The following is a 16,044-nucleotide window of genomic DNA, read 5'->3' as shown; positions in this document are numbered from 1 at the left end:
AAGACAGAACTATATGTTTGGCCTTAAAATGTTTGAATACATGTTAAGGAAATAAGGAACTCTGTTCTTGTCACATCATCTGACACCACTTCTTATTTTCCAGGGCAATATGTGCAAGCCTTTCGCACTTATCCAAATGAACCTCTTTATAACCTCTGTATAGGCCTAACCTTTATTCACATGGCATCTCAGAAGTATGTGTTAAAGAGACATGCTCTTATTGTGCAGGTAATTCATTTGGATTTTTCATTTTTATGTTCCTTGAAAATTAACATATTTAATGTTTTTAAAATTTCTACTTCAAAAGTAATACCTGCTCAATACATGTTGGGAATCAGAACTCCTGGCCAAGACTTATTATATAGCAAGATAGTAAGGGTACACAACTAGATCACGGGAGAAAAAGACACAGGCAAAATCTAGAGGAATTTATATGCAGCCTCCCTTATACTCTGGAGCCCCAACATCTCTGCTCTTCTAGGCCCTAAAGATTAATTTAAATTAGTTTTTAAAAATATAACTATATAGTCAGGTATGGTGGTGCATGCCTGTAATCCCAGTGACTCGGGAACCTGAGGCAGGAAGATTGCAAGTTGAAAGCCAGCCTTGGCAACACTGTGAGACCCTGTTTCAAAATTAATAAATAAAAAGGGCTGGGGATGAGACTCACACATTCACACACACACACACACACACACACACACACACACACACACATGATAATGAATGTTGGATGCACCTGATTTCTTACACCATCACTAAGAAGGTGTTTTTTTGTTTTTCTTTTTAATTTTCCTTTTGGGTAGGCTAGGGGTATAGCTCAGTGGTAGAGGGCTTGCCTAGCATGTGCAAGGACCTGGATTTGATCCCCAGCACCACCAATAAAAAGCAAATTTCTTCCTGGTTCTTATAAAAATTAAAAATTATTTTTGTTTTCCTGTTTACATGTTTTGTAGTTTGTCTTCTAAGATTACCATAAACTCCAAGAGATAAGAGATTTTACCAGCCTTATTCACTACTGTATCTTCAACACTTTGTTTTTATGATTTCCATATTTATTTTTTCTCATCCTAGGGATTGAACACAGGAGCATTCTACATCTGAGCTATATCCCTAGCCTTATATTATTTTATTTTGAGGCAGGGTCTCACTAACTTACCCACCCTGGCCTCGAACTTGATTCTTTCTGCCTCACCTTCCCTTGTGTCTGGGATTACAGGCATGTATAACTATGCCTGGCTGATTTCCTTATATGTTTGATGTATCCAAAATATGATATGGAGGGTTGGGGATATAGCTCAGTTGGTAGAGTGCTTGCCTCAAAATATGATATGGTATAACGTATACTATAAGGTAGGGCTTTTATTTTTTTCCTTCAATATTTCTATTCCCAATACCTGGCACATATAGTTTAGTACATCCTTACCAAATGAGTGAGCTACTGAATTATCTTTTTTTTTTTTTTTTTTTGGTAGGGCTTCTCCTTCCTTAATCGATACCTTGGTTTACGTGGACCTTGCCAGGAATCATTCTACAATTTGGGCCGTGGCCTTCATCAACTGGGTCTGGTTCATCTTGCAATTCACTATTATCAGAAGGCCTTGGAGCTCCCTCCATTTGTAGTAGAGGTATTGTATAATTTACTTAACTAAGGAATCACTTCATTTCATCTATAGATAAGTGCAGTTAGTTAAGTATTATGGTTCAGTCAGTGAAATTATAGCTTCTTTATTAATGTGTATTTTTCCCTAATTCAGTGTATTTGTAATTATGTTCAGCAACAGATAGATCTTTTACATCTTAGCCTTATGACATGATCAGCAATCATATGAACATGTATATTTGTGATGACCCTGTGATTTGTCCTAAGATAGCCCCTGTACTTTACAGATAGGAACTGGTAGATATGAAGCCCAAGTGTTGAATGATTGCCATTATTCATTTTTAAGTTCAAGTATAGCTAACATTTCTTTATAAAGATAAAAGACTAGTATTCCTATAGCCTCTTGTTTTAAGATAGCCTCTTATTTTAAAACAGGTAATGTGTTGCCAGTACTATGATGATATTTGTTTAGTCTGATGGATACTTGAATTCCTAAAGAAGAGTATGTTTTAATTATTAATTTTTATATGTATATATATATCAGTATATATAACTTGTATTTATCTTCATTTGACTTTGGTCTTAAGCCAATGTATCCTTTTATAGTTAAGTTTATAAAATATACTTTTGTATTATAAACTTAAGTATTTTTATATATTGATACCTTAATTTTATTGGTATCACTTTGAATCCTTGCAATTGTTTTCTCCTATTGACCTCACAAATTTCTCCTGGGGAAGATTAGAAACATCATTCTATTATTTTTTTATTTTCATTTTTTTAAGTTTTTGATACAAATTATACATATTTATAGGTTATCATGTGATGTGTTGATACATACATACACTGTAATGGTCAAATCAGAGTAAGAATCTCTCCAAACATTAATTTTTTTTATATCTTTTTTCAGATAGTTTGCTTTTGGCATGTAAAAATGCTGCTGACTTTTGTCAATTTTATATCCAGCTACTTTCCTCAATTTATTTATTAGTTCTAATGAGTCTTTTTTGTAGAGTCTTTAGGGTATTCTGAATTTAGGATCATGTCATATGCAAACATTGACAATTTGACTTCCTCCTTTCCAACGTGGATGCCTTTAGTTTTTTCTTTTTCCTAACTACTCTGGTGAGGACTCCTAGTACTGTGTTTATAACGTGGATGCCTTTAGTTTTTTCTTTTTCCTAACTACTCTGGTGAGGACTCCTAGTACTGTGTTACATATGAAAATGGGTATCCTTATCTTGTTCCAGTTCTCAGAAAGCTTTTAGCTCTTTCCTGTTCAATATGATATTAGCTGTATGTATCTTATATAGGGCTTTATTATACTGAGATATATTCTTCCTATACCTAATTGTTGAGAGATTTTTAAAAATATTTTATTTTTTTACTTATAATTGGACACAATACCTTTATTTTATGTATCTATTTTTATGTGGTGCTGAGGATCGAACTCAGGGCCTCGCACATGCTAAGCGAGTGCTCTACCACTGAGCCCCAGCCCCAGTCCCTTGTTGAGAGATTTTATCAATTCTTTTTCTGCATCTGTTGAAATGATATGGATTTGTGTATGTTCAGCCATCCTTGTATCCCTGAGATAAATATCATTGGACCTTTTAATGTGTTATTGGATTTGGTTTGCTAGTATTTTGTTGTGGATTTCTGCGTGTATGTTTATCAGGGTCCATATCTTTTTGTTGTTTCTCTTTTCTTTTTTTTTAAAAAAATATCCATTTATTTTTAGTTGTAGTTGGACACAATACCTTTTATATGTGGTGTTAAGGATCGAACCCAGGGCCTTGCACATGCTAGACGAGCACTTTATTGCTGAGCCATAGCCCCAGACCCTGTTGTTTCTTTATCTGGTTTTAGTAGCAGGGTAGTGTTGACCTCATATAATAAGTTTGGAAGAATTGCCTCCCCTTCCATTATGTGGAATAATTTGAGTATTGGTATTAGTTCTTCTTTAAGTGTTTGGTAGAATTCAGTAGTGAAGCCATCTCTCTGGTCCTGTGTTTCTTTATTATTGATTTAATCTTGTTACTCATTTCAGATTTTCTATTTCTTTATGATTCAGTCATAGTAAAGTATATATTCATTTCTTCTAGATTACCAAATTTATTGCCATATAATTTTCATAATTGTCTTTGATTGTCTTTTATATTTCAGTAGTGCCATTTGTAATGTCTCTTTTTTCATTTGAATTTCATTTGAATCATCTTTTTTCTTAGTCTACCTAAGGGCTTACATTTTTATCCTTTTGAAGAACCAGCTCTTCATCTTGCTGGTCTTTTTATTTTTTATTTTTAGTCTCTATTTATTTCTGTTCTTTCTTCCCTTCTACTATTTTGGGGTCTGATTTTGTTCTTATTTTTCTAGTTCCTTGAGGTAAAATGATAGGTTATTTTGAGATCTTTCTACTTTTCTGATGATGTTGTCAATTGTGCTAAACTACCCTGTTAGTACTGCTTTTGCTGCATTCCATAAGTTTTGGAATGTTTTATTTCCATTTTCTTATAATTTTCTTTCTTGATAATTGGTTGTTTGGACCATGCTGTGAAATTTTCATTTATAATTCCATATTACTGTTTTATTGCATTGTGTTTAGAAAAGATACTTGATAGGATTTTTAATATATATTTTTAGTTATAGATGGACATGATACCTTTGTTTTGTTTATTTATTTTTATGTGGTGCTGAGGATCGAACCCAGTGCCTCCCACATGCTAGGCAAGCGCTCTACCACTGAGCTACAGCCCCAGCCCGCGATTTCAGTTTTTAAAAGTTTGTTGGGATTTAATTTGTTGCCTACCTTATTTTATGTCCTAGAGGATGTTCATGTGCTGTAAAGAATTTGTATTTTGTAATGCAGTGTTCTGTAGAGGTCCATTTGGTTCAGGGTGTAATTGTCAGTTTTCTGTCTCAATGATCTGTCCATTGCTGACAGTGGCATGTTATAAAGTGTCCTACTATTAAGATACTCTGTTAGGTCTGTTAATATTCATCTTACATATTTAAGTGTTTTGACAAATTGTGTGCATATATATTTGTTATTTCCTCTTGCTGAATTGATTATCATCACAAAAAGACCAGAAGGTCATTATGTACTTTTTATTTAGTCTGTCTTATTTGATAAAATATGGCTATTCATGCTTTCTTTTGTATTGTATTTGCATGTAATATCTTATTCCATGACTTCACTTTCAGTATGCATATTCTTAGAGATGAAATGAATTTCTATGATTTATATTCATTCATTTGTCTTTTAGTTGGAAATTTTAATTACATTTAAGGTAATTATCAATAGGTGAGGACTTACTATTGCCATTTTGTAATTTGTAATTCTTTTCTCTTTTGTAGTTCTTTGCTTTGTGATTGAGTTTTCTTTAGTAGTGTGTTTTGATTCCTTGCTTATTGGTTTGTGTGTCTATTGTAGGTTTTTGTTTGTTTTTGGTTTTGGGTACCAGGGATTGAACCCAGGGCTCTTTACCATTGAGCCATATCCTAACACCTCTTACCCCATCCCCCACTTATTTTTTTGAGACAGGGTCTTGCACAGTTGCTTAGGGCCTTCCTAAGTTTCTGACCTGACATTGAACTTGTGGTCATTCTGCCTCAGTTTCCCAGACCACTGGGATTACAAGTGTGTGCTGCTACTATGCTGGGCTTTTTTGGGGGGCGGGGGGGTAGGGTACTAGGGATGAACTCACGGGGTGCTTTACCACTGTGCTATATCCCCTTTTTATTTTAAGACAGGGTATTGCTAAGTTGCTGAAACTGGCCTCAAATTTGAGATTCTCCTGCTTCAGCCTCCCTAGTCTCTGGGATTATAGGCATGCACCACTGAACCCAGGATACAGGTTTTTGATTTGTGGTTACTATGAGACTTATAAAAAACATCTTTTGGGCTGGTGGTGCATGCCTGTAATCCCAGCAGCTCAGGAGTCTGAGGCAGGAGGATCACAAGTTCAAAGCCAGCCTCAGCAACTTATTGAGATCCTGTCTCAAAAAGGGGCTGGGGATGTAGCTGGGGGTGTAAACATCACCTCTGGGTTCATCCCCTAGTATCTCCCCGCCAAAAAAGTTTTGGTAACAAGCTATGGTGAAATGGTAGCAAATCTATATTGATTATTGTGAAGATAAGAAACAAAACAAAACTCTAGCTGGATGCAGTGGTACATGGTTGTGATCCCTATGACTCAGGAGGCTTGAGGCAGAAGGATCATAGGTTGGAGGCCAATATCAGGCAAATTAGTGAAAACCTGTCTCAAAATAAAAAGGGTTGGTGACATAGTTCCATGATAGGCACCCCGGGTTCAGTAGAATTTTACTAAGTTGCCTGGATTGGTTTTGAATTTGTGATCCTTCTACCTCAATGAGTAGCTGGTATCATAGGCATATACCACTATACGTACCTCCATTTCACTTTTTACACTGCCTATCTCAACATATTAATATAGTTAATTTAAAATTATTTTTTAGGGGGCTGGCTCAGTGGTAGAGAGCTTGTCTAGTTTGTGTGAGGCACTGGCTTCAATTCTCAGCACCACATATAAATAAATAAAGGTCCATCAACAACTAAAAAAAATTAAAAAGCAACTTTTTTATTCTTCATGCTGAGGATACAAATGTTTTATGCAGTGTGTTTACAATATTAAAACACTGAGGGGCTGGGGGTGTAGCTCAGTTGGTAGAGTGTTTGCCTTGCATGTGCAGGGCCCTAGGTTTAATCCCCAGCACCAAAAAAAACAAACAAAAAACTAGTGAGTTTATATATAGTTATGCTTATTGGTGAATTTTATACTTCCAATATACATTTTTTTTGTACTTTATTTCAGTTTGAAGAATGCCCTTTAGGATTTCCTAAAAGACAGATCTGATGGTAATAAATTTTAGCTTATTTGAGAATGTCTTTATTACTTTCATTTTTTAAGGGTAGCTTTCCTGAGTGTAGTGTTCTTGGTTGGCCTTGGCATTTTTTTCCCTTGAACACTGTAATCTCTCATGTTATTCTTTCTTGGCCTGTATTGTTTCTGCTAAGTCAGCCATCAGTCAGATTGGGACACCTTATGTATTGTTTCTTTTGAGAATCCTCTCTTTAACTGCTAAGAGCCTGATTATGTTTCAGGGTAAACTTGGTTGAGTTAAATCTGATTAGTGATCTTTGCCCATCCTGTAATTGGGTACTTCGATACCTTGTCTAGATTTGGGAAGTATTTCCTCTTTGAATAAACTTTCTACATCCTTAGCATTTTCAAGTCTCTCTTGAACCACAATAACCCAGCAATGCTTACTGTCCCAAAGTTTTTTTTTTCCTTCATCTTTTTTTTTGGTTTTCTGAATATGAAGTTCTTTCTTCTTTTTATCTATTTTGCTATTAATGCTTTCTATTATGTGTTCTGTTTTGTTCATTTGTATTCTAATTTGTTATATATGACAGCAGAATGCATTACAGTTCATATTACACATAGAGCAGTTTTTCATATCTCTAGTTGTATACAAAGTATATTCACACCATTCATGTCTTCATACGTGTACTTAGGGTAATGATGTCCATCTCATTCTACCATCTTTCTTACTCCCATGCCCACTTCCGTCCCCTCACCTACTTTGCCCTATCTAGAGTTCATCTAATCTTCCCTTGCTTCCCCCTCCCAACCCCACTATGAATCAGCCTCCTTTTATCAGAGAAAACATTTGGCATTTGGTTTTTTTGGGATTGGCTAACTTCACTTAGCATTATCTTCTCCAACTCCATCCATTTACCTGCAAATGCCATGATTTTATTCTCTTTTATTGCTGAGTAATATTCTATTGTGTATATGTACCACAATTTCTTTATCCAATTTCTTTATCTTTATCATCTACTGAAGGGCAACTAGGTAGGTTGGTTCCACAGATTAGTTATTGTGAATTGTGCTGCAATAAACATTGATGTGGCTGTATGCTGTTTTTAAGTCCTTTGGGTATAAACCGAAGAGTGGGCTAGCTGGCTCAAAAGGTGGTTCCATTCCCAGTTTTCCAGGGAATCTCCATACTGCTTTCCATATTGGCTGCACCAGTTTGCAGTCCCACCAGCAATGTATTAGTATGCCTTTCCCCACACATCTTGCCAACACTTACTGTTGTTTATATTCTTAATACCTGCCATTCTGACTAGAGTGAGATGAAATCTTAGAATGGCTTTGATTTGCATTTCTCTAATTGCTAGAGATGCTGAACATTTTTTTATATATTTGTTGATTGATTGTATGTCACCCATTGAGAAGTATCTGTTCAGTTCATTGGCCCATTTATTGATTGGGTTATTTATTATTATACCCTAGAGATTAGTGTTCTATCTGATATGCAAGTGGTAAAAATTTGCTCCCAATCTGTAGGCTCTCTGTTCACCTCACTGATTGTTTCTTTTGCTGAGAAGAAGCTTTTTAGTTTGAATCCATCATTTATTAATTCTTGCACTATAGGAGTCTTATTATGGAAGTAGGGCCCTGATCCGATATGATGGAGATTTGGGCCTGCTTTTTCTTCTATTAGATGCACGGTCTCTGGTTTAATTCCTAGGTCCTTGATCCACTTTAAGTTGGATTTTGTGCATGGTAAGAGATAGGGGTTTAATTTCATTTTGTTGCAGGTGGATTTCCCATTTTCCCAGCATCACTTGTTGAAGAGGCTATCTTTTCTCCAATATGTTTTTGGCGCCTTTGTCTAATATAACTAATTATGTGGGTTAGTCTCTGTGTCCTCTGTTCTGTACCATTGGTCTATATATCTCAACATTGTAAAAGCTAACATCATTCTAAATGAAGAAAAATTGAAAAAAGCATTCCCTCTAAAAAACTGGAACAAGACAGGGATGCCCTCTTTCACCACTTCTATTTAATATAGTTCTTAAAACACTGGCGAGAACAATTAGACGAAAGAAATTAAAGGGACACAGATAGCAAAAGAAGAATTCAAATTAGTACTATTTGCTGATGATATGATTCAATTCCTAGAAGACCCAAAAAATTCCACCAGAAAACTTCTAGAACTAGTAAATGAATTCAACAAAGTAGCAGGATACCAAATCAACACCCACAAGTCAAAGGCATTTCTGTATATCAGTGACAAATCCTCTGAAAGGGAAACGAGAAAAACTACCCCATTTATAATAGCCTCAAAATAAATAAATAAATAAAACACTTGGAAAGCAACCTAACAAAAGAGGTGAAAGACCTCTACAACTATAGAACACTAAAGAAAGAAATTAAAGAAGACCTTAGAAGATGGAAAGGATCTCCCTTGTTCTTGGATAGGCAGAATTAATATTGTCAAAATGATCGTACTACCAAAAACATTATTACAGATTTAATGCCATTCCAATCAAAATCCCAATGATACTTCAATGAAAAAGCAGTCATGAAATTCATCTGAAAAAATAAGAGACCCAGAATAGCTAAAGCAATCCTTATCAAGAAGAGTGAAGCAGGTGGCATCGCTATACCAGACCTTAAAATTATACTACAAAGCAATAGTAACAAAACAGCATGGTATTAGCATCAGTATACTTTTCAGCTGTAGGTTTTGCTTTTTATTTTTGGTACCATAGATTGAACCCAGTGTCACTGAGCCACATCTCCAGCCCTTTTTATTTTTTTTATTAGAGGTAGGGTTTTCTCCCACACTTCCTGTGTGGGCCAGGGAAAGGGTTCCCCTTTGGAGGTATGGACTGGCTGAGAAATAAAAGCTAAGAAAATAGTACTATAAAATAAACACAGGACACCAGAAATATGTTCTCAGAGTGGAGGCAGGGATTGGCCAGACCAACCAGAGGGGTTGCAGCTTCTCACAAAGAAAGGAGCCTGTGCTTGCTTTATTTATATTGGAACAAATCAAAAGGTTTCAATAGAAACTTCTCAAAAACAGAATAGTGGTGGGGCCAGGTAAGCTGCTTGGTTCTTAACAGGTTGCACCCATCTCCCATGTTGCTTGGGATCTTTGGCAGAGCTGGGTAGGAATTCAAATGCACCGCACTGTCTCAAAACCAGCAGGCGTGCTGCTGGGAGTTCCCAGATACCAGATTTTCCTACTGAGTGGCTTCCAAGCTGATTTGGTACACACACATTTCATGGGTGGCTTCCTACAGGGTTTCACTAAGTTACTGAGGTTGGCTTTGAACTTGCAACCATCCTGTCTCAGCCTCTTGAGCAGCTGAGATTACAGGCATGAGCCATTGTGCTTGGAAGGATTTGCTTTTTAAAATTATTTCAATCTCTTAAATTTCTCTGACAAAGTACTCACAGTTGTTTCTTATGTTTTCTTAAAGTCTGTTCAGTTTCTTTAAGTATTTAAAATTCTGAGGGTTTGTACATATTGCTCTTTGGTCAGTTTCTGGCATTTTATTTTGTTAGGTGAAATCATGGTTCTCTGAATGTTCTTGATGCTGGTGATGAACAATGATGACATCTGCATATTGAATGATTAGGTGTTATTAAGTCTTCATAATCTGGCTTTGTATCTGCCCTTCAGGATATAGGCAAGCTTCTTTTTTCTGTGCCTGTGGTCACTGCCTGTGTTTCAGCATTAGAACACACCCCAAGACAGGGAGCTGAAAGGAAAGCTAGGAACTGGGAGACAGGCGAGCGAGAAATGAAAGACTTGAGACCAGGCATCGATACACAGAGAGTTTATTTGTCAGAGCTGACAAATAAGGGCCATCTCTCCATAGAAGGAGAGAGACAATACGGGCTTGGGTTCTGAGACTTTTATGGGGCAAGCTCAGGGATTAGAGTTGGCTGGGTCCTAAAGCAGGGTGGTGAAGGGTTGGGGGGGGGTAGTATGAGGGAGTGGTGATCCACCCTTGGGCGGGAAAGAATGCCAGTATAAGGGAGTGGTGAGCCTTTCTCAGAAAGGACCCTGGGAGGGAAAGCAAAATTTTTTCTTAAGATTAAGGCTTTCCTTAAGATGGCCATCCAGCTGCTAAGCAAGGACTTTACAGAGGGCCTAGAAACCTTGTCCAAAGTTACCAATATGTGTGGTCATCTTGGGATTTTGTTGGGCCTCACTTTGGAGGAGCCAGTTCTAGATTCCTAAGTAGTGACTTGGTATTTATTTTATTCTTCTTCTCCCAAGTGGACAATGTTTCTTTCCATGTTGTGCTGCCATGGCCTGAGAGCACTGCAGCTGGCCAGAATACAAGTCTATCCCTCGAGGCCCAGGTCTTAGCCTGGCACTGGGGTAAGGTCCAGAGAACCTGTCTACAGCACAGGTCTACAGCTGAGAACCACTGGGATCTGCCCGGTGGTGGATTTCACCAGCTCAATACTATTTCAAGGCAAAGTTCTATGTAGACTTCCCTGCCCTACCTCATTCACCCCTTTCCCCAATAGGTAAAATCTTTTTCTACACTGTAAGCCCAAGGTTGGAGGAGAAGCATTAGAGTTAAGACATGGGAGCCCCTGTCTGTGGCCTGGGAGCAGGGACCTTGGGGCTCTGCAGGGTTCCAAGTCAAGACCTGGACTTAATTCCCTTTTCTCCAAATTGGAGGAGTCTCTCCTCTTGTGCTGAGGAGTGTGACTTGGGCATCTCTTTCCTTTCTGCTTTCCTCAAAGCATCTTGTTATGCTAAAACCAGTTACTGCAGTTTCTCACCTGTTTTCCTTAACTCAGTGAGGAAGGTAGGATCTTGTGTAAATAGGTGTTCACATTGATGTTTCTGTGGGAGACAACTGCTGGAGGTTACTGGAGGGTCTGGTTCTGCAGTTCATTGCTTTGTTATTTAAATAGGAAAAAAGAAAGCACACCTGAGGAAATCTTAATTTTATAGATACCTTACTTGACCTATTCTTTATATGCCTGTGTTTTTCCCCCATCTGGTCTTTATATTTTTTAATTAATCACCTCTATATGATTAAAAATATTAATTTTTTAAAAATTCTGGAATTGGGCAGCATTTTAAGATAAAATTAGTGTTCTGATGAACCAAGCAGAGGAGGTTGGTTTTATAGATAGGGAAAGGCTTGAAAAAAGCAGATTGGTGGTTTTTTAAATTATTATTCTGTTTCCCTGCACCTCCTTACAAAGAAAGTAACTTTGAAATGACCAATCAGTTAACTTCAGATTACTTCAGTTATTTTGTGTAAGGATTAAGACAGAGGGAACTTCATTATCTTGAAAATTAAGACTTGGCCTCTCTGTAATCCCAGTCTATTGCAAGGTCAGATAAACAGCTTAGTTTTAGCTGGGGGACATGGAAGTTTAGTATGAGTGACTCCATTTTGATTTTTAGTTCAATGTGTAGGAGGAAAACTCCTCCAAACATGGGCCTCCTATAAATGTTATTTAATAATTATCCCTTTTTGAGATGTTAGTGCTATTCTCAGCATCATTTTGGGGTTCTGGTCTCAACAAGTCATTTATAAGTTATGGTGTCCTTGTGATCATGATCTCTTTTGAGTTTTTGCCATTCTAGCTAAAGAGAGACTTTTCACATTTATCTAAAAAAACTCTGAGAAAATACAATGTACCAAAAAACTATTATACTATCAGGAGACTTATACTAAGAATTTGGAGTATGCTTCTTGGCCAGAGAAGCCAAGTATGGCTCCCTTGAACCAAACCAACTAAATCAAATAATTTGAAAAGTCAGATCAAGAATGTGTTTTAACAAAGTAACCCATTCATTAATGATTGCAACCAAGTGCCTACAATACATGAAATATTTATCAGTATGCAAGAATACACGTTAGCTCCATTATCAAGCTGCTAGCCACTGGGAGTACTAAATTTCTTTGGACCTGTAAAGATATGTGTTTGAAATGACAGACCAAATTAGTTATTTGCAGAAAGTACTAATTGTTAAATTCTAATTACAGCATTATCCTGCCAAATGAAAGAGGTATAGTCTTGGGAGAAGCTGCTTATGTTCTGGTGAGCTGTCTGTGACCCATATATTAGGCACAAGACTTTTCCCTCCAAATTTACATCAAATTGTCCATCTTCGATGTATAGGGCTTCAGGAACCAAGTAGTTTTTGTTGCCAGATACTAGAGAAAACTAGAATTTAGAATCCAATCCAGTCTTCAGATGGATCATTAAAAACTCAAAACAATGAACAGGGCTACAGTTATATACTATAGCTTTCTCCCTTTTTTTTTTTTTAACTAAAGATAATCACAGTTAAGACCAGTTTATTTGCAAAATAGTTATAGTCTCTTGATTACTTACATAAGTGTAGCCAGAATAACCACAGTCTCCTTGTAAATTTCTTATGTTGAAAATTTGAGAGGGAGTTTCAGATTGGACTTGGCTGGAAAATCAAACCAAGGCAGTCTGTTTTTGTAGTACCTAATATCTTGAGGTTTCTGGGCCTGCTAGGAAGTGACAGGTTTTGCTCCCTCACTGTAAGCTTAGAACCCCTTACAGCCAGGCATTATATTCTAAGCATTACATTCTAGTCAAAGCCAACATTTCCAATTGTATCCTATTTTAAAAATATTTTTATTGAATTTACATATATATATATATATATATATATATATATATATATATATACGCGCGCTTATTGCTATAAAAATAAGGGTACTCACAAGCAGCTTCCAAATTCTGGAGGGATCAGGGAAAAATGAATGTTTCAATTTTTATTTACAAGAAAATATATTCTACCTAATCTACTGTAACTGAGGTAGCTTAAAAAGATGAAAATTGTTTCCTTTAATCTGGAAAACCAAACATAGAAAAGAATCAACACTTTAAAGAAAGTCAGAAAAACCCACCTATAATTCTTCATTGGTTTATTCAGTCTCATGTAATTCTTTTTCTTGATGTTAGCTTATTAATTTTGTAAGGCTAGCTTTTCCATTAGCATTCTGCATTTCTTAGGCTAATTCCTTGGTCTTAAAGCTACCAGAAATCTGCACTTGTCAGAGTTCTTTTCATCATTTCTTTCAACCTCCTTGAAGACAAAAAACTTTAGAATTACAGTAGCTTGGGTGGGGGTTGTGGCTCAGTGGTAGTGTGCTTGCCTCGCACATGCGAGACCCTGGGTTCGATCCTAAGAAATTACAGAATCTTTTTCAACTTTAGTTTTGCATCAATATGCTTTTGATATCAATGCTTTTTATTTAGAAAATATTACAAATAATTCCTTAATTTTAGCCAATTTGCTCATAGATTTTTTTGTTTACAAGAATCATCTTCCACAAACCTTCAATCTTAATTCATTTGCCCCTTAACTCTCAGTGTGGAACAACCAGCCAGAGAAAACCACCCTCAACAAAAACATTCTCATATTCCATGACCACCTTTTAAAACAGGCTTGGCTTTCCTCGTAGAATTGTCTCCCTTTCTTAATTTTAGTTACTACATATTAGTTGGAATTTTAATTCTTAGTAATTTTGAATCAGCAGTCTACAGACTAACATCTTATAATTTCTAGCAATATGAGCACAGTTTTTAAAATATAGAACAATATATATTTACTAACAATAAAACATTTAGCTTCTTTATGCCCTATAGAAATAAGATATTTAAGTATATACACTTTAAACTTATGCTTAATAATTGATGTTTTAGTATTTTAACTTATTTGGAAATGGCCTGGACATTTATATAACACTTAGTTTAACAGGGCACAACCCTTAGGATTTGAAGTTACTGAAAACAGTTGTTCAAAACTGTGACCAATTGATTTATAAGTTTTTATCTTATTTATTTACATTCACCTGGGTTTACTGCTTAGAGAAATTCTATGAGACATTGAACAAATAATTAACATTTTACTTCTTACCGTCTTAGTGACTGAGAGGCTGTGATTGTAGTATCTGCTGAACAGCTGTGGAAGAAAAGCCAACCATTTTCTAAGAAAATGTTATATAAGTCTGGCATTTAAAATCATTATGCCAACTAACCCTAGTACCCTCAAAGCCAAAAAGATTAGCTGGGGGCATAGTGCAAAAAGAACAGAATCTGTGAAAGGCACTTCACTTTCAACCCTTGGGGTCCATGAAGAACTCGGGACTCCTGCATTCCTCAAGGTGTCTGAGGAGAGAGCAACTGCCTTTGGGTCCTTTCACTGGTTGCCTGCTCTGTCAAGGGACAAAATTACAACAGTTTAGTTTAATGGTCTTAATAGGCTTTATTTTTATTCTAAAATTGGGTAACACTTTATTAAATAGTGTTCCCTAAAGTTTCTAGTTTTACTATTTAGAAGGGCCTTTCCCAAGATTTTATTATTCAATTTAATAAAGTTTATTTTGCTATGCATCATTGGTGAGATCTTTCAGTATTGTATGAATTTTAATAGCTTTTGCAAATACACACTTATGGAACTATTTGCCATGAAAAAAATTGTCCTGGTTGGCAGTTTGAAATCTTAAAAATATTCATTTTCTTCTTCCCCTCCTAGGGTATAGAAGTGGACCAGTTAGACTTACGAAGAGATATTGCCTACAACTTATCTCTCATTTATCAGAGCAGCGGGAACATTGGAATGGCTCAAAAGCTTTTATATACCTATTGTTCTATATAAAGCATATCAACTGCAGAAGAAGCACTGGACAATTGCTGTGTGTGAACCAATCTCTTTTGTCTCGGGGATTATTATCAGCTCCAAGATGGGAATACTTGGCATCATCTAGCAGTATTTCATTTTTTACATATGGTTCCTGTAGTACTACCATCACTCCAGTTACCTTAAAAACTGCAGCTTTTGAGTTTATGTGTAGTTCAGTGGGAGAGTGCTTACCTGGCATTTGTAAGCCTCTGGGTTTAATCCCCAGGACCATAAAATGTTGCAGCTTTTATGTATATATATGTGAAAATTATCATTCTTGTAAAACTGTCCCCAGTAGTGGAATGGATAGTATTCATTTCTGAGCCAGCTTAGAGTTGAATATATTACTTTACATTTAATCATCTATGCCCTCAGTACTGTATATTATATACTTATGTAAGACAGATGTGGTCTTGTCCTTGTAGCACTTACAGAGTACATTACTGAGATAATTACCACTCTGTACAGTCTTTATTTACTTGAAAGTACAGTTTGCTTTGTTTTTACATACACCATTATTGTCATTTCTTAAAACTGTTACTATATGAGGCAGTGTTTCAAATACATGGAAAAGGAAGTTGCTTATTAAAGTAAATACAAATTGGGACTATTATGTTAGGACAGTTTCTTAAATCAGTGTCTAACAAAATTATTTAAAATGATTATGTGGCGAGAAGACAAATAATTGATTTGACTTTTTGTGTTTAACCTCCATATATCTTAGCTTTGTAGACTGGAAAGATGGGCTTAATTCAAAATATACTGCTTTAAGGCAAAGTGCATCATCTATGTGTATGTGTGGCTTCCCCAGAAAAGGGCCATGTTCAGTAACAACAGATATTGTGTCAGTAGGAATGTAGGAAAACTGGAAAAGTTGTATATATGAAATAAAATATTATTGATGAAAAAAA

General features: G+C 36.1%; 1 protein-coding gene across 2 annotated transcripts in view; it reads left to right on the top strand.

The window, feature by feature from the left end:
• GTF3C3 (general transcription factor IIIC subunit 3) overlaps positions 1-16,044 on the top strand; it is a 46,462-nt gene extending 30,418 nt beyond the window's left edge. For both annotated transcript variants that reach the window (XM_081260682.1, XM_081260683.1), the window contains exons 16-18: positions 104-228; positions 1,476-1,628; positions 14,987-16,044. In XM_081260682.1, the coding sequence (XP_081116808.1) occupies positions 104-228; positions 1,476-1,628; positions 14,987-15,109 (401 nt within the window). In that variant the 3' untranslated portion in view covers positions 15,110-16,044. The remainder of the gene's footprint in view (positions 1-103; positions 229-1,475; positions 1,629-14,986) is intronic.

Source organism: Spermophilus citellus (genome assembly GCF_964194105.1).
Source record: "Spermophilus citellus genome assembly, chromosome: 11".
In the NCBI taxonomy this organism is placed as follows: Eukaryota; Metazoa; Chordata; class Mammalia; order Rodentia; family Sciuridae; genus Spermophilus; species Spermophilus citellus.
This window is presented reverse-complemented; position numbering and strand designations above follow the sequence as displayed.